This window comes from Agelaius tricolor, unplaced genomic scaffold (assembly GCF_023055355.1).
Source record: "Agelaius tricolor isolate 1412-34295 unplaced genomic scaffold, bAgeTri1.0.p SCAF_19, whole genome shotgun sequence".
Classification (NCBI taxonomy): domain Eukaryota; kingdom Metazoa; phylum Chordata; class Aves; order Passeriformes; family Icteridae; genus Agelaius; species Agelaius tricolor.
The window spans coordinates 3,366,271-3,390,588 of NW_027269279.1; the positions used below are offsets into that span (position 1 = coordinate 3,366,271).

The following is a 24,318-nucleotide window of genomic DNA, read 5'->3' on the forward strand; positions in this document are numbered from 1 at the left end:
TCAAGATGGCGGCGCGGGGCGGGCGCTGCCGCGGAACCGGGTCATGGCCGCGCCGGAAGCGCCGGGAGGCGGCCGGGCCGGCGGGAGCGAGCCCGGGACGCGGCCGCTGCGAGCGGGGCCCGGCCAGGCGGCGGCGGCGGCTGCGGCAGGACCGTGCGGCCGCCGCCATGTCGCGCTGCGGAGAGGTGAGTCCGGGCTCATGGGGCTCAGCTCGCCCCGCGCTTCCCCTCCGCAGCGGCCCCTCGGGGCGCCGGTAACGGCGGCTGCGGCGGGGCTGCGGGAGCCCGGAGCCCTCAGGGCGGGAGCCGGGCTCGGGGGCACGGAGGGCGCCGGGATCGCCCTCGCCGGGTGTGTCCGGGGGGCTCACGGGGCTGTGAGGCGGAGCAGCCCCGCTGCCCTCGGCAGGGAGCTGCCCTGGCGTTAGTGCCGGTTTGGGCTCTGGGTTCGCCGTTAAGGTGTGAGAGTGTTGCACAAGAGCTGGCGGTGATGTTGGGCTGCAGTGTTGGTGTGTGTCTGTATGTGTAAACAGATATATATAGCCGTATCTGTATGTATATATGCATGGTTATGTAACTCTAAAGGTTATTGAAACGGGTGGCGCTTGGAGGAAGGATGTAGAAAGAGATCGCTGTGTTATATTTAGGAAAAGATCATGGACAGTCACTTTTCCAGTTGCAAAGTAAGTAGAATGAATGGAAATGTTCGCCAATGGTGAAAGACCAAGTGAAAGTACCATGATTTCATGTGAAGTTTTGCCCTACCTCCATATTCTCCATTTCTTTTTCCTCTTTTTCTTTTCCACCAGGAGGTCGTAAGTGAGGAGAGTGAGGAGGAAAGCAATGGTGTCAACTTGATGGAGTTCTCAGATGAGATCCTTCTGCACATCCTCAGCTATGTCCCTTGCACAGACCTGGTCCTCAATGTCAGGAGAACCTGCAGGAAACTTGCAACACTTTGCCTTGACAAGAGTCTAACACATACAGTCCTGCTTCAGAAGGATTATAAGGTGGGGAGACTAGCTTGCTTCTTCTGTTAGCTGTCAAGACAAATCTCACTTCTGTAAAACAATGCCAAGAAGTAGAACTTTCCAACGTGTATGCATAAATAGACTGCTCCTGAACTGTGAAATCAAATACACAGTAAGCTGTTTCATAAAAGCATTTATTTTCCAGTATGCTTTGTTAGAACGGTCCTGTCCTCTGTTAGTTATATAAAATACTGTCAGTGAAAAATTAACTTCTCCATATTTCTGGAAGCTAAAATGAAAGTAAACATGACCTTAAAGTTACCAGTTTCCCAAAATATGTTTTCCGTGTTGTTGTGCAAAAAAAATCTCGTGCATGTTGCTGTCAGGCTTGCAATCAGCAAAGCCAGAAGTTGTGTGCATGTTATAAGAAAAATAAAGCTTGGGAAGGAAGGGTGATATATTCAATGAGAATTGCATCAGCCAGTGCAGGCAGGGGAAAGTCCCCTATGCTCGTTTCCAAAAGAGGAAACTGAATGAAGAAGAATGGAAACATTCCTCTTTCAATTAGTGTTTCTGCACATAGCCAGTTCTGCTGAAATAGCTTTGCTGATGGAAAACTGAGGTGGTTTTCCCTTCCACTCTCAGCTGCTGAGCAGCTTCTACTCTTAGCATTACACTTCCTTTTGCTTCTAATGCAGAGCTGCAGAACTGCAGAAGCAAAAGGAAGTGTAATCTGAAGAGTCCAAAGCATGGCAGATTGAGCTGCCAGCAGTGTGGTAATTCTTAGGTTGTGCTGCCATCCCCAAACCTTTGGATGAGCCACATAATCCAAGTACCAGCCACTCTTATCCCCACCTCCAGCTGGGAAACTGAGTCAGTGCCCAGCTCTGCCGTATCCCTCACTGAACGTGCTTTTGTTTGGGTGCAGGTGAACAAAGACAAAGTGAAGCAGCTGATGAGGGACATTGGAAGGGAGATCTACCAGCTGAACATGGCCGGGTGCTACTGGCTGCCCAGCTCCACCATCGACCACGTAACATGGTGCAAGAACCTGGTGAAGCTGAACCTGTCGGGGTGCCACGTCACCTCGCTGCGGCTCTCCAAGATGCTCTCCTCGCTGCAGCACCTGCGCTCCCTGGCCATCGACGTGAACCCGGGCTTTGATGCCAGCCAGCTGAGCAGTGAGTGCAAAGCCACCCTGAGCCGCGTCTCGGAGCTGAAGCAAACCCTCTACACACCCTCCTACGGGGTGGTGCCGTGCTGCACCAGCCTTGAGAAACTGCTGCTCTACTTTGAGATCCTCGATCGCTCGCGGGAGGGGTTCATGCTCTCTGGGCAGCTGATGGTGGGTGAGAGCAACGTGCCCCATTACCAGAACCTGCGCATCTTCTACGCCAGGCTGGCTCCTGGCTATGTCAATCAGGAGGTGGTGAGGCTGTACTTGGCAGTGCTGAGTGATCGGACGCCTGAGAACCTCCACGCCTTCCTCATCTCTGCCCCCGGCAGCTTTGCAGAGACGGGAGCCACCAAAAACCTCCTGGACTCCATGGCCCGAAATGTTCGTCTGGATGCTTTACAACTGCCCAAAGCCTGGATTAACGGCTCTGGGCTCCTGCAACACTTGAAGTTCAACAACCCTTTCTACTTCAGCTTTAGCCGATGCACCTTATCTGGTGGGCACCTGATCCAGAGGGTCATTAATGGTGGGAAGGATCTTAAAAGCCTGACCAGTTTGAACCTCAGTGGCTGCGTTCACTGCCTGGCCCCAGAGTCCTTGTTTCGGAAAGCAGAAGATGACATCGACAGCAGCATTTTGGAAAGCCTGGTAGTGTCTTGCTGCAACCTGAGACACCTGAACCTCTCTGCAGCTCACCATCACAGCTCTGAAAGCATAGGGAACCACCTGTGCCAGCTCCTGTCCAGGCTAAAGCACCTGCTCTCATTAGCACTACCAGTTTGCTCCATCACAGATGTTGGTGCAAGCGTGGAGAAGCCTCCCAGCACACCTAACTTAGTGCCCCAAACATTTGGAAGGAAAGTTCGGATTGGGGTACAGACATATCCAAGGAACTTGGGGGACCAGACAAATCAGAAGATCGAGTCCTCAGTGTTTTGGGCTCTGATGGGAAGCCTCAGATTTTTGGAAACCTTGGAGATAATTGGGTCCAGTTTCTCCTCTGCCATGCCCCGCAACGAGCCAGCAATTCGGAACTCGTTGCCTCCCTGTGTCCGGGCACAGAGCGTGGGGGATTCAGAGGTGGCTGCCATTAGCCAATTGACTTACCTGCAGAGCCTCACCTTAGCACAGCTGCCAAATATTCTCACGGGCTCTGGGCTCGTCAACATCGGGCTGCAGTGCCAGCACCTGCGGACTCTTTCCTTGGCCAACCTGGGCATGATGGGCAAGGTGGTCTATATGTCTGCTCTCATGGACATGCTGAAACACTGCAAGTGTTTGAGAGATCTCAGGTGAGGGGCTGCCCTTGAACATCTCCCATTTTGTTTGTGGATCTCCAGAAATGTGATGTGTGGTTTATTGTGGCCACTATTAAAAGCGTTCCGGTCCAGAGTACATACAATGCCTTGAAAACCGAGTATTTTCCTTCCTGACTTGTGGAGAATGGGAAGGCATTGCATGTTGTCCTTGAGGGCTCAGGATATGCCCTTTAACCAGTGTTTCAGGAGCAAAAAGTGCTGTGACTGCCTTCCTTTTAGATAAGGAAAAGTGCATGCTGCTTATTTGGGAGCTAGCAGCTTGTCAGGGCTGGTTAAACACTACGTGCCTTTGCTGTTTTTTTGGCTTTGTGTACATGCACACCTCTTAAATTTCCAGGAAGGAAGAGACTCCTACACTGTCTAGATAATGTAGAGTTTTCTTTCAAATATCTCATACCCAATGAGATTTAGAGTTTGTCCTGTTGGTGTTCCTCTCCTGATAGGATTTAAAGGATCCTACCAAGGATCTGATCTTAAAGAGTGCACAAAGAAGCTTCATGGTAGCCAAGATGTGCTGTGAAAGGAAACTGTGATGGTTTCCTTGCAGTGGTCCATATGAACACAAACATTATCACTTTAGGGAGATGGGGTTTTTTTCTTTTTTTTTTTTCTTTCCAAAATCAGCCTCTTTCAGTGAAACTGCAGAACCCATCAGTCCCATTGTCCCCCTTTGTTCACCAAGCTCCAAAGTGCTGTGCAGTTGAGACAGCAAGGTCACAGTTATTGTGGCTGAAATTACTGCTCATCACCTGAAGCTGGTGCTTGTGTGCCTCTCCCTGGTCCACTGCAATAGTGAGGGCAGCCAGGGGGGCTGAAACACCTTAGGAGGGTTTTCATTTCCCACCACTTCCCATTCATAATGGGGGAGGAGTGTGCCGGTCTCATCCGAGGGGTGGCAGCTGTTGGGAATTCAGTTGCTCGAGGTCTTGGGTTATCTGAATGTGTCTTTAACCTTGAGGAGAGTAAATAGCCATGGAGGAACTGAGGGCTGGGGAAGGAGGTTGGGGTGTGCAGTGCTGCTTTGCTCATCCTGGGCCCTGTAGCTTCCTGAGGCTTTGAAATGGAGGCCAAGAGTGATAGAGATGGGAGGCAGCACAGAGCCTGGAATGAAGGCTGCAACAGGGCTGTCTCCTTGTGCTGCATTTGGGTGGAAACCGTCGCTCTTCTTCCCTGAGTAAAGTCTAAGGTTTTATATTGGCTTAAGATGGTTTTAGAAATTAGCACTTCCTCCCGATAACGTAGTTTCCTTTTGCTTTGACTGATTCCCTGCTGTTCCCAGCCTTTTTCCTTTCCCAGTTTTCCAGGCTGAGGAACACGTTTAAGGGGCTATTCCAAAGCAACATTGCCATCTAGCGAGTGCAGGGCGGCATTGCAGGTGTGGCTGGTGCATCCAGAGATTCACCTGGAAACCGCGATCCTGGAGATTCTGTGCTTTTTGTCCTAAATTTACAGTGCCTCAGTAATGATGTTGCAAAATTGAAAAGAACTGCTCGTTCTCTTGGTATGAATTTTAATTTATTACCCAAAGTGTAGATATGCTCTTAGGATCTCTTCAGGCAGTGCCACCTGACAGCAGTTGTAAGCTGAGACTGAAACAGGATTTAACAATTAACAGGATTAAGTTGCTGAGATACCCCTGCATACTACAAAGCCTGTGCAGAGATTACCCAGAGCAGGCTGGGCTGACAGCTTGTTATCACCTCATGGATTAACCTTCCTGGAGCTCTTGGCTTTCCTGACCCAATGACTGAGATTCCCAAGTGCTCTGAAGCCTGGTAGTAAATCTGCACTAAGCAGATGAACTCTCCTGGTGGCACAGGCCTCAAACAGGTTCAGCTCCTTGCAGGCTGGTTTCTGTGAGGGAGTCACCCACTTATGCTGCTGGGTAAAACACAGGCCCCTTGTTGGCCAGGTATGATCACTGTCATTTCATTGTCCTCCTGGATCACCGTGGTAGAGGATCCTGTCTCTCTTCCCTGAGCCAGGTGTTTAAGGTAAAGGTTGGGTTGATGATGGTTGTTCTTCCTGTGGGAGAGCAGTAGCTCTGATCCTTTGCCAGGGCTGGCTGTGGTCGCTGTGTTGGCCCCAGTTCTTCATCAGCCTGTGTGCCCTGTGTATTTTTCATGGCAGGAAGCTGAAGATAGGACCAGTTTGGGCAGTGTTTGTACACTGGAGCAGAAGGTCCCTAAATCCACACCACCTGCTTGGTGGATGTCAGGTACAGAAGCCAGGCTGTTTTTTAGACCAGAATGGATCTGCTGCTTCTCTTACCCACCATACTTTGTGGGAAACTTGCAAAACCAGGGTTACTCCAAGGTCACTCCCCGTGGGCGCCAGAATTCTGCATTTAGGGCTTTCCTGCCTACTTGTGCCCTTGTCCTTCAGGGCTGGAGGCACTCCTCGCTCCATTTGCCAGCCCCCCATGAATGTGCTGTGTCTTTCCCTCTTGTCTGGGAGCATCCCAGGCATGAATTGCCTATTGAGTTGTTTTTGTTTATTCCTGCAGGCTGGAACAGCCCTACTTCTGTGCGGGCGCCCAGTTCTTCCAGGCACTGAGTCACTGCTCCTCTCTCCAGCGCCTTTGCATCGTCTCCCGGAGCGGGACTCTGCAGTCTGACGCAGTGATGTCATTCATGGCCAGCTGCCTTGAGGTCATCATGTGCCACATGTTTATGGGAGAGTCTCTTACCGTTTGCAAAAATCTCCAGCAGTCCATTGTCCGGAGGTGAGTGCGGGAAAGGGTGGATGTGGGATTTCTGGAGCTGTTGGAGATTTATCTCCGCTCCCTGGCTCGCCAAGGTTTATATGGCTTGGAGCTCTTGTTCCAAGGAGCTAATAGGTAATGTGTAACTGTTTGGCACACGAGCCAGCCTCTTACTTTAATAAGAGCGAATCGGTGAAATATTTGAAGGTATTATATGAATTCTTGATTCCATTCCCACCCATGTTCTCTGCAGTTCTGCTGGCCGAGTTGAAGTTCTGGATGCACAGCTCCATCATAAATCAAATGACACTTTTTGTGTAAACAAAACATCTGCCGACATTTAAGTACTGAGAGGTTTGACCTTGAAGCTTTCCTCCTTTCCCACAAGTGACTAAGATAATTCTCTGTCCTCTAATCACTTGTAAATGTCACTTACTGATAATCCCCTGGCAGCGCAATTCAAAGCCTTTAAAGGGTTGTTGTGAAGGGTTTTTTCTTCGGAGGGTGCTTGGTGGGGGGGGATCGGTACAAACTGCCTTTGCACGTTTGGCAGTTCTTAAATGCATTTTGCTTGGCCCCTTGCAGCGTTCTGAGGCTCACGTGGTGGGAAACGTTTGTGTGTGAGCCGTGAACTGCATTTGAAAAGAGAGCTTTTAATTACGCTTGGAATTTGGAAATCTTCTAATAATGGCAGTCATCTTACAAAATATTTCCCATGCAGCAGACTTTCCATTATTATCTTTTCTTTTTTTTTTTTTTTTTTCTATGAGGCTATTTCCCCACCTACAGCCTGTTTTCTTTGTCACCTACTGTTGCTGTGCCCTGTTAAGCTCTAATAAAAATTTCAAATCACACGGCGTTATTAGTGCATCCTAAAGGGTGCTCCTCCCCCCCGAGCCTTCCTCCAGCTTCAAACTAACTTATTACACTTGGCTTGTTTCCGTGGATCAAATCCAGGGAAGGCTGTGACTATATTAGCTCCCTACCAAACTGCCCCTGAGATTGCTGCTGCCTCTGAAAGCCTCTGTGTCCTTCTGGCATGGGGATTGTTGGAAACATCTGAGTAAATTCCTTGTGATGTGACAAGGATTCTTTGAGTTTGTTTTACACAGGGCTTCATATCTGTAAAAACATTACTGGGTTGGTTTCAGTTGTGCTTTGGGGATCCTTGGAAAGAACCAGAAATCTGCAGTTCCCATTTTTTTATTTTCCCTCTCTTCTGAGGTGCCGTTGCAACGCTGCCCAAAATTTTAATGTCCACTTACTGAGCAGAAATGGACCATTCTGCAGTCTTTTCTCCCTCTTTTTCTCTGTCATGGACTGATTCTCACTACATTCTCTACCTCTTTATAATCTAAACCCTGGGAACTTTCTAAAGAGCAGCTGATGCCTGGTGGAAATGTTAAAAACTATTTTTATATTTAGCTACAGTTCTGTCAAGCTTATTTTCTTCTTTTGTATTTTATTAATAGAGACACTTGTATGAAAACAGGGTTTTTTGAAGGTGGGTTTTGGTTTGTTTTTTTTTTTTTTTTTGACTGAAGAGAGCATCTGCTCCTTCTGCAAATTCTACACCTGAAGTCATAATCCTCTGTGACATTGTAATTGGTGGCTCTGGAAACGATTTTGATGTCATGTAAGATTATGACTTCAGGAGGAGGATAAGCAGTGGGAGCAGATGCTCTCCTAAGCAACCAAGATCCTGTTCTCATGCAACTGTCTCTAGTAATCAAATGGAAGAAACAAAATACAGAAAATGATGTGTAAGCAAAGCCTGGAGTCTTCCATGAGCCATCAGCGAGTCTTTCACCACGTGACTTCTCCAGCAATTCCATTCTCATCCTTGCACAAATGTGCCTTGGGATGGGGTCAGGAATTGACTTGCTCTTGACTGCATTTTGTCTGCTACCCCAAGGCAGAGAGATGTGCAGTAAAATCTGTGTGTGAGCTTAAACCTGTGGGTATGGCTCCAATTCACACAGCATGGCTTCCTCTAAGAGTGTGCAGCTGGTGTCTCTTTAATCCAAGTTTTATACCAGGCAGCAAGTTGGAAGTTATCTGTCCTTGTGCCAGAATGAAACAAGGGGATTTATGCTTTTTTTTTTTTTTTCCATTTGTTGGGAATGTGTGTGGATGCTGCGTGTGAAACATGGGGAGTGGGTGGGAGGGAGGATGTGAGAGCAGGGACCTTGAACTTCTGTTTGCTCCCTTTCTTGAGCTGTGGCAATTGATCCATATTCTTCAGGTCCTACTGAGGGTGAGAGTTCCTGTTTTAGGGCTGTGGTGAAGGTGTTTTTTAGGATGAGAGATAGTTTTGAACAGCAAAATGGAGCCAAAGCGGGGGGGGTTCCACATTCTCCCAATGCCTCTAAAACAGAGAAGAAATGTGACTGGGAATGGGAAGGACCCAGGGCTGGCCATGCATCAGGAGTTTGCTGCAGGAGGTAGAGCTGAGAGGGCTTGAAAATGAATATAGTGCAGGGCAGTCCTTTTTCAAGGGTGGGTGCACAGGAGGGTTTGGGTAACAGAAGAAGGCAGAGCCTCTCTGTGGAGAACAGACTGGTTTTAGCTGTGGAATTGTACTGGAAGATGGTGAATTTACAGGGTGTGGTGATGGGAGCTTGGGAATTAAATCTGCTGCATCACAGCAGTGGCTTAAAGCCTGAGCTGCTTCTCAAACTGTCCCTTTTTACTGTAAAAGGAGGTTAGTGTTATGTATTTCTGTTCCACTGGCCTGAAAAGAGAGGTTGTTCTCATGTCTCTTAGTCTTGTGACAGCTTTGAACCAGACCCTGTGTCGTCCAGCTTTCTGGTGAGCAGCTTCTGCTTGAAGTTTGCTGCTATTTGGGACAAACTAATTCGTGTATTCGAGTCATTAAAAGCCTCTGATTCAGTTCTGGCTCTTTTGCAATGAAACACAATAAGCAGAGCAGGGCTCATCTGGAGCCTCATCAGCAAACAGGAGGCTTGCAAGGGCAAGGTCTCCTCTGAGCTGTAGAGAAGACTGTAAAGATTGTTTCCCTCTGGGCAGATAAATCATTGCAGTGTTTTTCTTTATTCTTTTTCCTTCAGTGTGGATGGGAGGGGGGAGCTCCTTTATGGTTCAGGGAGATGCTCTGCACACAAGAAGGGTGTAGTGGTTACAGTGGGAGACGTGGCTCGAGTGATCCAGGTCCACTTCCCTGATCTTCCTCAGGTTTCACATGTGACGTTGGTCTAGTCTCAGTTTCTGTGTAAATTGACATTTTTTCCCCCCATCACATGGTGCTCAGCTGCTGCCACACTTCAGATAGCAGCAGATCCAATGAACACAATGTTTTCCATTTTATGCTTGGACCCGAACTTTGCTGGAGTGCTCAGCTCCAAGCACGTGTTATCCCTGTTTAAATAACTCTTCTGTTCAAACCACTGCAGCACTAACTCCACATACCCTAAAATACCACAATTTGAGGCCCTGTGGTTGGAGGTTCAGGTGTGACCCCAGACTTGCTGCTGTGCCAAAACTTCTTTGCAGAAAAGGTAAATTTGCTTTGCCATTTTGGGCTGAGCCGCCACGCTGGGATTGTTTCTAAATCCCTGCACAGACCCGTGTGTCCAAAGGCAGTTCCAAGCCTCCCAGGAGCTTTCCCGATCTTTTCCACAGCGTTATTTTGTGGAAGAGTCAGTAGATGGAGCTGTGACCCATGGAAGGTCCCACCATTTACCAACGGGCTGCATGCTAAATAATCGGTATTTATATGCCGGTATGTCTCTGCCCCAAAAATCCTGCGGGCAAGGAATTTGGATGACTTCAGGCTTGCACAGCTACATGGGGTTAGCAGGCACTTCACAAATGTGCAGGAGAAGTTGCTTTCCTGGTGCTTTCCTTGCTGTCAGAAAACAGGCTGGAAGAGGGGATGGGAAATGCTTCAGCAAATATCCCCTTGGCTTCAAGGACAGATTTTTATTTTCCACTGTGTGCCTTTAGAATTTTGTCGGTTTTAGCTGAAGTGTTTAGATAGCTCCTGTCATTGTAGTGATTTCAAGGACTCTACAACACCAGACAATACAAGCCAGTGAAAAGTCCTTGGAAAAACACCTTGGAAAAAGATCAAGAAAGCTACAATAAAATAAAAACAAACAAACAAATTTTAAAAAACCCCAAAGCAAAACACAAAACCTCTAAGAACACGACATCATTAGGGATTCTTCATAAAGAAGGGGGAAAGTGTCAAGGCGTAGAGCTGAGCTGTGGTTTATAGAAATGAATCCAAGGGGAAAACTGTGGTGCAGCTGGAGTGTGTTTTGGGGTGCCCATCCAACACCCCAAAACACACAGTATTTTTTTGTTTTTTTCTGTTTTTCCATAACTCCCTGGCAGGAGGTGCAGCCAGGGGGATGCTGGCCTCTGCTGTCAGGGAACGGGGGACAGGACAAGAGGAAATGGCCTCAAGGTGTGCCAGGGAAGGTTTAGGTTGGATACTAGGGACAATTCCTTCACCAAAAGGGTTCTCAAGGCCTGGCAAAAGCTGCCCAGGGCAGTGATGGAATCTCCATCCTGGAGGGATTTAAGAGCCATGGGGGTGTGGCACCTGGGGATGGGTTCAGTGGTGGCCATGGTAGTGCTGGGGGAATGGTTGGGCTTGGTCTTAGGGGGCTTTTCCACCCTGAACAATTCTGTGGTTCTATGACTCAGGTCACTCTTGGGTTAACCAGTGCTGGAAAGTGCAGAGAATTTTTTCTCATTTAGGACAGTTTCACTGTCCTGGGGATCCAAACTCAGAGGAAGAGAAACACAAACCTACCCAGCCTTATGCCTGTGTCAGGTACGAGCACTGCTTGGTTTGAAGTGACTTTCATGATAAGATTCCTGCCACTTTCTAGGAAGACCTTTCAGCTTAAATTAGATCTTCTTGTTCAGTCTTCTGTAGCATTACCTACATTTCCCTGTGCTTGTTATTGTCCTTTTTTAGTGTGAAACTCTTGGCTGGATCTTCCCTTTTTCTTAAACTGCTGATTCCAGTGGCCCTGTGTGGCTGTGAGCTTGCTGAAAGGATGAGGCAGCCTCCTGGGATTCAGTTGCAGAAACAGGGCTTCCAGGTGGGAGCACAGGGCTGAAATGGAGTATTGGAAAGTGCTGAGTGAGCCAGTCCCTCTCCTGGCATTTAGCACAGGGCTGAGTTATCACAGATGAGTTTTTGCTCACCTCAGGGCTAAGCATTCCCCCTTGCCATGGGTATCCCTGCAGCATTCTGCTCCCCTGGATTCTCATTGTGGTCTCAGGCTCATAAAATCCCATTTGGGGATCCCTTTTACTCTTAGAGGGGTTGGAGGGGGCTCTAGGGGCAGTAGGTGGTTGCAAGATCATCTTTGAATTCAGCCAATCCTGTGCTGCCCACTCGACTGCTGCAGTCCTACTGCCACTGCAAAAAGCTGCTGTGAGCACCTAGGGCTTATTCAAGATTTTCAAGCTGGTTTTGCATCCCTTCAGCACCTTCTCTTCCTTCTGACCTTGAAGAAGTGCCTGTTTGCTGCTGGCTTTCCTGGTCCCAGAGCTGCAGGCGGTGGCTGCTGATCCCACCCTGCCAGCCCCAGTGTGCAGATGGCTCCAGCCCTGCACAAGTGGGATTGCAGAGGACTTAATGTATCACCAGGCTGGTGTAGTGAATCATTAGCATCCTGCTCAAGCTTTCATTGTCTGTTTCATTTCCTGCTCTTGGAAACCCCTGAATCATTCTGTCACAGACTGAATAACAAACTGCATCCTTGTCAGATTGCGTTGCCCAAGGATTCCTTGGCGGGCTTGGCGAAGGTTGAGTGCATGAGGTGTGGCCCAGACACCTTTGCTTCTACCAGGGATGTTGTTTATGGGTGGGTTTAAATACTTTACAAGCCAGCAGGGCTTGTGGGACCATCCCCAGTTTGCCATATTAATCTATCTTCTTTTGGGGGTCCTCACAAACCCCCTTCTTTAAATGCATTCCTGTGGCTGACCCAAATGCCTCGTTCTAACTGCCAGCTCCTCATGTGTTTTGAAAGGAATTCAGTTCTGAAACCTTCCTCAGCGGGCAGATTGGTTTGTGCATGAAATAACTTTCAAGGATTGTCCTCTCTCTCTTGGCTGAGAAATAATATTGGAATAGCACTGTCGTGCTTTCTCTTCATGAGGGTGTAAAAGCCTGAACGGAAGCATTAACTGCAGCTTTAAAGCATTTCCATAGTAAAATAAATCTAATTGAGCAGTTATTGCAGTAGCTTTTTAATTTGTGGAAGAGATTAGGAAATAACTTTCAGCTTGCTCTGGCAGAGCACTCCCCTAGGACGTGTCCTGGGCGCTCTGGCATCGCTCTTTGGGTTCCTATTTCCCTCCCCCTCTAATTGTCCGGTCACATTTGAGTGATGCAGAGTTCAGCTGGCAAAATAACATAGGAACCTCAGTCTGCAGGCGTGTTTGATACAAACCTCAGCTCACAGGAGAAGCAGCAGAGTGCCATTCATGCCTTACAGGGAAACCACAGCAGAGAGATGTAATTTGCCTCGGCTCGGGATGACTCTGATGTGTTATTGCTCCTTCCCTGTGGCTCAGCGCAGTGGCAAATGAAGAAGCTGCATTCAGGATAATGGGAGAGTTGGCAGTGATGTGTGTGAGTGATTTCCAGAGTCCCATCTACACCCCTTGGTCTCAGGTTGGAGGCTGCAGGGATGGGACTTAAGTGTGGAAAAATCAGCAGCTGTGGGAGAATGTTGGTTTGTCTACACAGACATGAAGGGATGGAAGATACTCCTAAAGGAAAACGCTTTATAGCAAAAATATCTCATTGTGTGGAGTTAAGAGCAACCAGAGGAATCTGAACATCTTTCCTTGGGAACTTTTCAAGTCCATTTCTGAGGTTTGGAAATAAAGTCTGCTTAGCACTGGCACTCTGGCAGGGCTGGAAGGGAGGATGGCACTAGAGAATGGATCTGCTTTAGAGTCAGTGAGGGGAGGGATTGGACCCCCCTGAAAGGCTTCTGGGGGATGAGTGGGAGGCAAAGGCTCTCCCTGCTCCCAGGAGAAGGGTCCTGGGAGAATCCCACCTACAGTTTCTTTGGTGAGGCCAAATCCTCTTTGGAAGATGCTCCTGCAGAAGCTTCTTTGGCAGTCATTGTAGGCAAGGAGGGATTTTCAGCTCCTTGGTACTGAGGTCAGGGCACGGCCAGTGGAAAAAATGTTGAGTGTTTGCCTGGCCTTCCCTGGGAAGATGAGAAAAGTGTGAGTGTGTGTGTTGGGTCATGCTGCTGCCAGCTGCTCCAGCTTGCCCTGGCACTTCCTCCATTCCACCGTGCCATGCTGCAGGAAGGGAGTTTCCAGGCTGGCTCAGGTGTGCTGGCTGAAGCTTTCAGGACAGATGCCACACTTGAACTTGGAGGTGTGAGCAAGTCTTCCAGTAAAAACAGGCTGTGCCTGGCAGAGGATTAGCAGGGCTTTGTGCATGGCGGTGAGAAAGCTGCATACGGGGCAGAAAGTGAGTTGGTGTGAAACTTCTGCTCTTGAGAAACTTGTGGCTCTCCAAAAGCAGCTCACCAGCCTGTGGGGAAGGTCAGACCAGAGGGGGGAGAAGGTGTGTGACTGCAGCAGAGACTGGTTTGCATTTGTGAGAGTTGTGCCAACCAGAGTCCATGCTGCTCTGTTCCCCCAAATCAAACTTCTCCTCATTTCCTTCCTTCCTCTCCTTCTCTAGAGCTTCTTTTTCCATAAGCTCAGCTTGGTTTGTGGAGGTCAGAGATCTGCCCTTGATCCATTCCTGATACTCTGTATTCCCTCACTTCATCTGCTGTGTGCTGCTTTTGTTGGCAGTGTTTAATTATCCCTCCTTGTGTCCTGCTTGCCAGCCTCTGGGAAGTGGGATGTGCTGAAATGTCTCATTTGGCTTAGGACTTTCCTTGGGTTTCTGTGGTGATCTCAAGGGGGAGAACATTCTTCAGCCCCAAATACTGCCTTATCCTTTGCCTGCAAGTAAAGGAGGTTTGAGCAGCACCTAATGCAGAGAGCTGTCACATCCAGGGTCTGTGGTGCAGGGGGCTGGGTGTGATCCATCTTTCCAGGCTGGCTGGGGAGATTCCCCGTGCCTTTGGGCCACCCTGTGGATCTATCAGCAGGTGGAATCTCCTGGGGACTCACTGTCCTCTCTGGAGAGGCATGTCAATGTTTGCCAGGAGATAACTGCATTCCAGGGAGGGTCTCTTTTGTCTTGCTAAAATCGAGGAAATCTGATCAAAGTGCAGCCTTGCTTTAGACTTTTTTCTCTTTCTTTTTGACTTTGTCCCTGACCTACATATTGGATCCTGCCACAGTGGTTGGAAGTAATTGAGAGTGTAGTGTTAGGCTATTTACCAAGCTGTTCACTTGAAAATAACCTTACTGAGTCCAGTCCACACCTGTTCTGGGAGAATTCTGGAGACAAATAGCAAAGCATCGTTAACCCTTTCATCCACACACCACCAGTTCAAGATCTAAGAGCAGAGAGACGCTGATGCCAGGAGGAGTTTGTGACACAGGGTGTGCTGCATCATTTGTTTCCCAGCTCTGTGGATGATTCCAGCCAGCTGCTGAGGCCAGGTCTGCTCTGTGTCCACATCCACGTGAGGACACTTCAGAAACCTCCTTGTGGAGATTCCTGCTGGGTGGTGCTTGGTTTGGTGTTGATTCTGCTGGACCAGAGGTTATGCTGGAAAATATAAATGGCAGGGGGGGAGAGGGAGGGAGGTGTTTTCTTTGTTATCCCAGTGGTTGTTTCTGATTAAAGGATCTGTTTTGAAGGGGCTGCTAGTCAGTTGCATAGAAAACTTGCTTTCATTTAATTAATCATGATGAGTTTAGTCTGGAGGTTTTGTAGGAGAGAGCAGGCAAGCATATCCTTGGCTTTTTTCCCTTGGAAAAAAAAACCCAAAAAAACAAACCCAAACCAAAAAAAACAGGGTTTCATGTCTGAAACTGCAACTCTTTTGTCTCCCTGGGTCAACATCCTTCTCTGTCCTTCGGGTTTTAATTTTACAAGCCCTGCGTTTGCAGAGGCGGATGGAGTTTGAAGTCCATCCAGGTGTGGAATGAGGAAAGAACCCTCAAGAAGATTACAGGAGCTGTTCTGCAACTCATTAACTCACTCTCTTCCCCTTCTTGTTATCTCCTCCCCATGCCTGGGGCCTTTCGAAGTAGTGCTCTAAGTGCCTCTCACTTAATCTAGCCCACCTGGACAGGTGTATGAAGAAAGGAATTGCCTTCCGGGGGAGGACTAAAGGAGCAGAGATTGCAGAGGGAGGCTGCTTTTGGGAACTGCTAATCCCAGTTTAACATTATGACAGCTGCTCGTTAAAATCGGGGTGTTTTTTAACAGGCAGTTAAAGGAGAGGCTTTGCACGCACATTTAACTGAGAATAATAGTGAACCATGTGCATTTGATTTTTTTTTTCCTTAAATCACGCAAATTGTACATGGAAAGAATTCTCTGGCGTCAACTTGCTGGGGTATGGAATTTACAAGGTTTGCAGTAACATACAGTTTCCTGTTGAAGGGGGGGAGAAAATCACAAAGCTTTCTTTTTTTTCTCTTATTTTAAGATCAAGTTCAAACCCCTGGTATAAACCCAGCCTCTTGAGGAGGGACACTTAACTGCGTTGGGGTTTTTCACTTGTCTCGGTGGCAGTTCATCATGTAAACTTGTCTGGGTTCTTGTTTTTATAGCTACATGTAAAGGCTGCTTATAAACTACAATTTTGTACATGGTGAGAAGGCAGCACTCAGGTCCAATTTGGGAGAGTCTGTATACAAAGAAGGAAGCAGTTTCTTTCCCTTGGGGAGATGGCAGTTTCTTCCTTTGCTGGACTTCAGTAAACTCAGTCCATTAACATGATTTTCTCTGCAGGACTGTGGTGTTGGATAAGAAACACGAAGAGCTGAGGCAGAGCAGGGACTATCAAAGAGACATTTGGCTGTATTTTATGTGATTTCACTGCAGACTTTACCAGCTGCCTCCCAGATCAGCAGTTATTTGCTGGTTGATTTCTTGAGGGCAGTGCTGTGGAAGTAAGAAGCTGCACAGCTCTGACACAAGTCCCCAGATCTACTCAGGGAGCCGTGTCCTTTTCTGCCAGCCCTTAGGCATGAGGCATGAAGGGCAGGTCTGTGATGCAGAGAGATAGAAAATTGCCCCAGGTAGTTCTGTTGCTGGAAATTCTTATTCCTGCAGCTACTTAGGTTCAGGCAAATTAATTCAACCCACCAAGGCTGAGCAGCTAGCCTGGGAATGGAAGTTTCTCTGCTGTGTTTTTGGCAGCTCTACTCCAAATCGTTTGTGGATGGGAATGTCCTTTCTGTCTCCCAGGAGATGCCAGTCTCTCGTGGTGCTTTCTTCAGCTGGCTGCATTGCTGCCTGGGATTTTCATGTCTGTTTCCAGCAGCTGGATCTCCAACCTTTCCTCAGTGTTTGACAGAAACCTGGCCATTTCAGAGCTAGAGATGAGCTGGGAATCTTCCAGGCACGCACCTGTCTAAGTTTGTCGAGCAGAGAGCTTCTCTTTGGGCCCAGCACAGCTTGGTCCAGCCTCCAGGGACCGATGCTGCCAGTGTGGCTCTGCCTCCTTGTGAGTGACAATGAACCGGTCCTCGTCACCCCCTTCAGAGGAAACACCTTGGTGGCACAGGACTAAGAGTCACAGATCTTTTTCATTTTAAGGTGTAGCTCTTAAGGGTAATTATGCCACAGTTTTACCCCCCCCAGCTTTAAAAGACTGAGCTCTTGTTACACTGCACTGCTAACACCATTTCTCTTCCTCACAGGTTGCTGTCATGTAAAGTACTTGCTGGTGGGCACTTGGGCTTTTTCTGTACGGTTCTTTCTGCATTGTATAATGGCTTTAACTCGTGCAAATCTCTTCCTTTGCTCTGCAGCCTGGATTGAAAAGGAGGCTGCAGTGTGTGAGTGTGAGCACACTTAAATGCTTATCTGCACATCTGAGCTTTCTAAACTTGCCTATGCTCTAATTGCAGAGTGTAGACTCTGCATGCAGAACAACCCAGCCTGAAGTGATAATCCCAGGCTCAGCCCCGAGGGAATGCCTGACATTGCTCTGGCCTGATTTTCCTAATGGCTCTGCAACTTGCCTCTGGTTTGCAGGTGGTGTAAATTGTTATCGCTGAGCACCTTGCCCAGCTTGGGCAGAGCTCTTGGGATCTCTGATCCTCCAAGAATACCTACCCGTCTTGATTTATTTTTTATTAAATTTTTTTTTAAACTTCTTCCTCGCTCCCGATTTTAGGTGCAATTTGGGCTTGTGGCAGCTTAGCAGACTCACTGCAAAGGGGTGCAAACCCAGCCTGAGCTCCTTGCTGACACAGAGAGGGAAGAGTGGGAGACCTGGAGCTCCAGCTGCCCCTCCTGCCTCCTCCTTCCTTGCCCCCATCCTGCATGATCGATGCCCAGGCCATCCCCTTCCCTTGCACTGCAGAACTGGTATTTTTCCTTGGCTAATCACCTGTGTCTGATTTAGTTTCCAGGCAGAGCGCCCTGCATTAAACGTCGTCATTTTCCCTCTGCTTCACGAGGACTTGACAGAGGTCATCAGAGATGTCCCCATGAGGCACTTGGATGAAATTACCTTGTTTAAAAGCAGAGTGGCTGAGGAACCTCCCAATTTGTGGTGGTGACTGCCACAGCATGGAAAGGACAAGTCAGTGTGAACCCATGGAGCAGCTTCTTCTTGGCCTGGATTTCCCATCCTTGACTCCTGGCCACCTCACTGGATGCTGTACAATCACTTCAACCAGGTGCAACTGCAAAATAAAAAAAGCTGGTTCTTTACAGTGGGGAAACATCTATTGGATATTGCTTGCATCTGAAAATCCTGTCTCAAAGGCTTGTGGAATCTGATGAGTATTTCCTTGCGGTTAATATGAATTGTTTTTGTTATTTTACTGAAGTTAAAGGTAAGAGAAACTGACTTAACAATGCTCTTTCCCCTGTGTCCCCTGGTGTCTGTCCCAAGGGCCCCTGTGTACGTTGGCAGTGTGCTTTGTGGTTTTGGTGGAAATCATTCTTTGCTTCAGTCTGTTTTTGGCAAACTAGAAAGCCTAGGCCAGCTCAGAGGCACAAAAATGTGTTGCTCAATTGAAGTGCATCACATCTTTTCTGTGTTACAAATAGGCATTTGTAGTCACACACGTGCAGTCACAGATATTTAAAGATTTGGGGGTTTTTTTTGACTGAGAAGTACCACAAGGACTCTTTATTTTTTTAATAACAAAGTAAGGTCATTAACGCCTTGACCATGGTGTGTTCCTGCTGGTGCTGTTTCCATTGGTCTGGTGGAAGAAGTTCTCAGCTCTTCTGGAAATCCTTGTCCTAGGGTAGATGGTGCCTACAGTGAATAAGTTGAGGCTCAGATCTGATTTATATGCAGTCTGTCTTGCAGTGTAGATGGGAATGTAGTGTTCCAGTTCTGTCCTTATATCCCATGCCTTGGGCTCATGCTAATTTTAGAGATGTTATGAAGTATTTTCACAGTGTGATTTCAGTCAGCTTCTCTGCTCCACAGAACTTCCTCAGGCATCAGTAGTGGTCTGGATCACTTTCATATTGCCTTATTTACTGAGCACTTTTAAAAGCATCAGACAGCTGTACCAAAAGCCAAGTTACAAATTCCTGGAGCTACAAGTCTGGGTGGCAGAATTTTCCTTGGTAGCATCCCAGGTCTGTCTTCTGCAAAGCAGCTGCTGACCAGAGCTGTCTGACTTCACCCAAATCCCGAATGTGTTGAGCTCTGCTCTTCTGGGGAGGCCCAGAGTCGTCCAAAGATGATGTGCCCATCTCCTTGTCAGCATTTCCTACTCAAGATGCCCTCTCCCAAATGCTCTTCTGCCCTCAGTGTCCAGAGGGAGCCTGGTCTGATGGGATAGATTTGAGAACAAAATGCATCTCCCAGCCTTGGAGGACTTTCTGTCCTTGCTTTCCAATCAGCCACGTGTGAGCCTGCCTGGAATTGTGTCCCACAGGTGTAAATCTTGGGCCAGGCCGTGACAACCCTTGTGCTCAGAGAGGTTACAGTAAAGAGCAGGTGAGTGTCAGGCTCTGCTAGCACAGGTCTGTGCTTTGCTGAGACCAACCCTGGTGGTTTGCTGTCTTTCCTGAGGCTCTCATCCTTCTCCTCTGAGGACAGGGAGCCAGCACAGCCTCTGGAGTGCAGCTGGCAGCAGGAATGTCAGGCCAGCTCCCCTGGGAATGCTGCAGCCGAGCTGGGAGCGCTTCTGAGCGTTGGAGGCTCTGCCTCAGCTTCACCTCCATGCAGCTGAGTGTGAGGAGCTGCTGCCCTGCTTCTGCCACTGTTCTCCCTCCCACTCTCCCCCCTGAGGTCGTTCTTTCTACCTCTTGTCACATTACTCACCCGTTTGAATCCCCTTTTTCTCCCTCTCTTCAGCACATCAGATGTGCTTTTTGGCAGGAGCACGAGCTGCTGCTCTGCCCAGCTCAGGCCACTTCAGCTCTGCCTGGTTTCTGTCCGTGTTTTTTTCCTGGGATAACTAGCAGGACTGGGCAGAGGCTGTTTGCAAAGCTGCTTTCTCCTCCTTGTTGGAAGCACTGGCAGAGTTGCTTTGTCCTGCTTGTGCCGCTGGCCTCAGGGCAGAGGGAAGGTGGAGGGGGTGTGGCAGGAGCTCTCTGGTGCCTTAGGGAACCTGTTCAGTCCTGTGAAGGAATCCTGATGTTTGGTTGAGTGAGGCCATCCCCAGCCTCAGCAGGGATTTCCCCTGCACAAACAGCTGTGGTGGCATCAGCAGGGGCCTGGCAGTGCTGCCAGCTCACCTCTTCCTGTTCCTCTGGAAAAGCTGGGCTGGGGGACAGTGCTGTGCAGAAAGCAGCTGCTGCTCGATTCTGGGGGGAAACCTCTGCTCCTGGGCTTGCAATCACCTGATGGGACGTGCTGTGCACTTGGCTTGGCACATCCATATCCACCTGCCTGCTGTGCTGCTGGATGGGAGCAGCAGCCAGGGATGTCTGATAGTGCTGTTGTTCTCTTGCCAGGGCTATGATGTTTGGGCATCTGTACTCATGCAAGTGGGTCACAAGTCCTGATGATGCTGCCAGTTATAAGCAGGGCTAGGAAAGGTCACCCACAGGTGATGAAGGTAGCATCCCAAATAGCTAAAATCTCCCTCTACCTCCAGCTCCCCAACTCCGGGCCAGTGCTTGATATCTCTACTACAAATCCTCTTATGGAGAGTGAGAATTTCCGCTGCTTTTGCACTCCAGGCAGGATTCACCAGATGTTAATAATGTGCTTATTTTCTCTAAGTGCTATTTTGGCATCGGTGTTAATTACAATTTATATTCTGCAACATTTACACTGGGAAAAGAACCCACCCTAATAGTACCCAATTGGCAGAGCTGGGCTATTAAACACAGCTCCATATGTTCTGAGCAGAGCAGTGCCTGGGACTCAGAGCCCACTCAGCACTCAGGCAGGCAGCTGCAGGGGAAGAGAGGGGAGCAGAGAGAGGGCTTTTCTGCTCCTGGATTTTATTTAATATGAAATCCCCCCCTGCTTTTCTCTGTCCCCATCTCTCCAGAAATCTCCCTCCTGCTATCTTAAGGAGGTGATCTCTGAGCCTGCTGATGCTGCTGTCCATAGTCTGAAACAAATGAATTCAATTCCAGAAGGTGCCCTTCTCACAGGGAGTGCCTCTGCAGGATCCCAGTCCCTGGTGGCTTTTCCTTGCTGCTTTCCAAAGCAGACCTCCAGTCTTTGGGCACTGCAGCAGAAATCTTTGCTTTGAACACCCCCAAAGTGTCCATGGTTCTGTGGGAGAAGGATGTTCTGGGGCAGTTCTGTTCTTGTGGAAAGCTCGGTGTAGATTGCTGCTCTGCTCATGTCCAAAGTCTTGTTTGGCAAAGTGGCATTTGGTTCCTGAAACTGGCAGGGTCTGGAGTGACCCTGGTGTGGGGAATTCAGAGGGGCTAAGTCATTCTGTGGGTTTTTTGGGAGTGTAGGTTAAAGGATTGCTTCCTCAGCTGTTTGCAAAGCTGATTTCATGGTCTCTTTAGGAAATGGCAGTGTATGCACTGCTCTGTTAGGAGAGGGGGCTGTGTGGTGACAGCATCTCCCTTCATGAGAGCTCTGACTGTGGTCACGGCTCTGTCAGGGAGAAGATGGGAGTGTGAGGAGGCAGGGCAGGATGGAGTCATGGATCTCCCTCTGGAAGCCAGACACACATCCTGAGCTTGGGCTGTTTGCTCTCCTGTGGAAGGACAGGAGGCTCCCCAGGTGCTGAACCCTCCCCTGCAGGTGAGGTGTTGCTCACAGAGTAGCAGAGGGCAGGCCTGGGGCTGGGGTGCACTGAGAGCAGCAGAGCCACAGCCCCCCTCACTGGGGTTGAGTTCCCATCACTGCCTCCTCCTCTGCAGGACCTGTCCCCTCACAGGGATGTTCAGAACTGTGGGACAATGGGCAGGTGTGTGGGACCATCCCTGTGAGGTGCTGGGTAGTGCTGGTTTAGGATAGGGCTGTAGAAATTTGGGACTTTCCCCCTGGTGGAGTGAACCAGTGCAGAAGGGTTGTTTTGCCTGTCTAAGGGGGATGCAATTTCCTCTTGGCTGGTCTCAGCAGAGTGTCCAAAGCTGGGAGAGCAGTGCAGGAGCTGTGCTAGGTGCTGCAGAGCCCAATCTCCTTCCACTGCAGCTCTCCTGCCTCTTTGAGATGCACAGGCAGCCAGGGTACTCCAGCAGGAGAATCATTTCCATAGAAACCAATTGGGATGTTGTACAGGGAATAATGATTAATAGTGAAGGGATGTTGCCTCAGGCCCTTTTCATTTTTTAGGGGGCAGTGAGGGACAAACTGGGGCACAGGTAGGGGGACAGGGAGACTTGAAAACTAATGGAAACCATCTCTTCCATTAATTTCCAGGGCAGCTTCCCCTCTTCTCCTCCTACCCAGCCCCCCACTGCTGCTCCCAGCTTTCGTCAAATTTTCAAAATGGCTAACCTGGTTAGAAATAATCATAATAATAAAAAAGGATGGATGAGGTCTGACTACTAACATTGTTGCTGTTAGCAGCAGGATTTCAGCCATAAAACATGAAGCAAGGGAGGCATTGACCTTTCCGCTGTTTGAAATGAATGGAGACATCAATATCTATTGTTTTGTGGCATTGACCTCTGACGCTCTCAGCTCGCCCTCCCCTTTCTTTTTTTTTAATTTCCCCCTGACACTGGAGGAAAGGGGTCAGTCTGTACCATCTATTGATCCCCATCTTACTTGGTGATAGGGAAATAATTAGAATTTTAAAGATCTCTGCTGCACGCTGGTGAAATACACACACAGAGGCACAGGCTAAGCCCCCGCTTGCCATGTTGTGTTCTCCCCCCTTCCTTGCAGAGATCCAAAGCTCTGAGATCTGAAGGAAGGCAGATCAATATAGGTTTAATCATGATGGGGGTTTTATTTCAGTTTTTTAAATAGTAAAGTGTAACATTTTATGTTAATGTTGTCGGAGCCTGGCTGCCTGGTGCCTTGTTTTATTTATTCTTTTAAGTAGCCCCTTCTTTTGTGAACTTCATCTATGTACAGAGAGTGTGAAATCAGGCATTGCTAATTAGCTGTATGACAATTAAGTAATGTAGCACAAAACCATTAGGACACTGGATTTGTTTTTGAAGTTTGTCCTTTGAAGTGGAAGCTGCAACTCCCTGCCCAAGGCTGCTGGGGAAAATGTTTTTCTATCAAAACTTTCTTTGAAAATAAAATGTCAGTGTAAGAGTCCCTATTTCTGTCATCTCTCCCTCTAAACAGCGGGTGGAAATTGTTTCTCCTTGTAAAAACTGCTGGCATTGATAGAAAGGGGAATTCAGGAAAGCATTAAATGGGCAGTTGGTCTCCAAACACCCTCAGTTCTGGTAGAGATATTACCAAAAATTCTTCTTTAGCTCCTTGAAAGGGAACGGTGCCACGCTAGGAGAGAAGACCCAGCTCCCAGCTCTGGAGATGGCACAGGGAGGTGGTCCTAAAACTGGGGGGTCATCTCTGACACCCCAAGTGCCACCAGGGTGAGAGCCTGGTCACAGATCCCTGCAGGCTCCTGGGCTCGGGCTCCTCCATCGCGCGCTCGTTTGACACTTGTGTTTGCATCTGGCCCTTTGTCCTCGTGGTGAGTCCAGTTCTGAATGTGCAACTTTCATGTACGCTGGTGGCATGTAAAACTTCAAATAAAGAGTGGAACATTTGGAACCAGCTCTGCCTCCTTGCCTCCTGCTTCCCTGTCCACGTGGAGCCCAAAGCCACCCTCTGATGGGCAGTGCTTGGGCATTGCCAGGTAAGGTGTGTGTGTGTGGGCAGGGTGCGCTGGGAGCTGTGGAGTGTCACTGGGAGTGCTGGCATGAGCACTTCTGGGGTTACAGCCCTGGTCTCCTGGGTTTGGGGATGCTCTTCTGTGGTGTTTGTGGCTGTGGGCTCAGCTGAAGGAGGAGCTACTCTGTGTTTAGGAAATGATTCTCCTCTTTGGATCTCTGCACACCCGACTGCTGAGCTGTGCTGAGGTGGGACAGAGTGTTCAGTACCAGGCTGGGGGGGGACTGGAGCAGCCTGGTCCAGTGGAAGGTTCCCTGCCCATGGCAGCAGGGTTGGAATGAGATGAGCTTTGAGGTCCCTTCCAACCTGAGCTTTCCTGGGGTTCTGTAACCATTATCCCTGGGTAGGTGACTCACAGTGGCTCAAGGAAGATCCATTCCTCTGAGCAAGCCCAGGCCACTTCCCACACCTTGCTCTGACAGCTCCAGCCCCTGGATGGCAGACAGGACCTACACCACTGCTCTGTGTGAAGCCAAGGGCTAAAATCAAGTGCCTGGTGAAATGTGAACTGGGATCAATGGCACCATGACTGTGTGGATTTAGCTGGGCTGGGCTGGCTGGGGCTGCAGGAAGGGGAAGCTGGGATGATGGCAGTGGGCAGGATGGGCTGCTCAGGGTGAAGGAAACTCCTCAGGCATTAACCTGCCTTGGCAGCAGCATTTCTGCCCTGGATGGATCCTGGAGCTGTGCAGTGGTGGCTGCACTGCCACCCACTCTGAGGATTGGAGGGGAGTGGGATGGATGTGCTGGGGCTGCACAGTCCTGGGCTTATCTCTGTGATCAATGCTCGAGAAAATGTG

General features: G+C 48.9%; 1 protein-coding gene across 2 annotated transcripts; it reads left to right on the forward strand.

Annotated features, from left to right (window-relative positions):
- Nucleotides 1-19: 19 nt before the first annotated feature.
- Nucleotides 20-23,401, forward strand: FBXL18 (F-box and leucine rich repeat protein 18). Of its 2 annotated transcripts, none has more exons than XM_071443916.1 (5): nucleotides 20-185; nucleotides 806-1,006; nucleotides 1,896-3,436; nucleotides 5,970-6,188; nucleotides 6,421-10,509. In XM_071443916.1, exons 1-5 carry the CDS (start codon nucleotides 168-170, stop codon nucleotides 6,509-6,511), a joined length of 2,070 nt encoding a protein of 689 aa, XP_071300017.1. In that variant the 5' UTR covers nucleotides 20-167; the 3' UTR covers nucleotides 6,512-10,509. The 2 variants fall into 2 exon arrangements, with proteins under 2 accessions (XP_071300017.1, XP_071300016.1); XM_071443915.1 differs by lacking the exon at nucleotides 6,421-10,509 and adding an exon at nucleotides 17,672-23,401 and having other exon boundaries at nucleotides 23-185.
- Nucleotides 23,402-24,318: the final 917 nt, after the last annotated feature.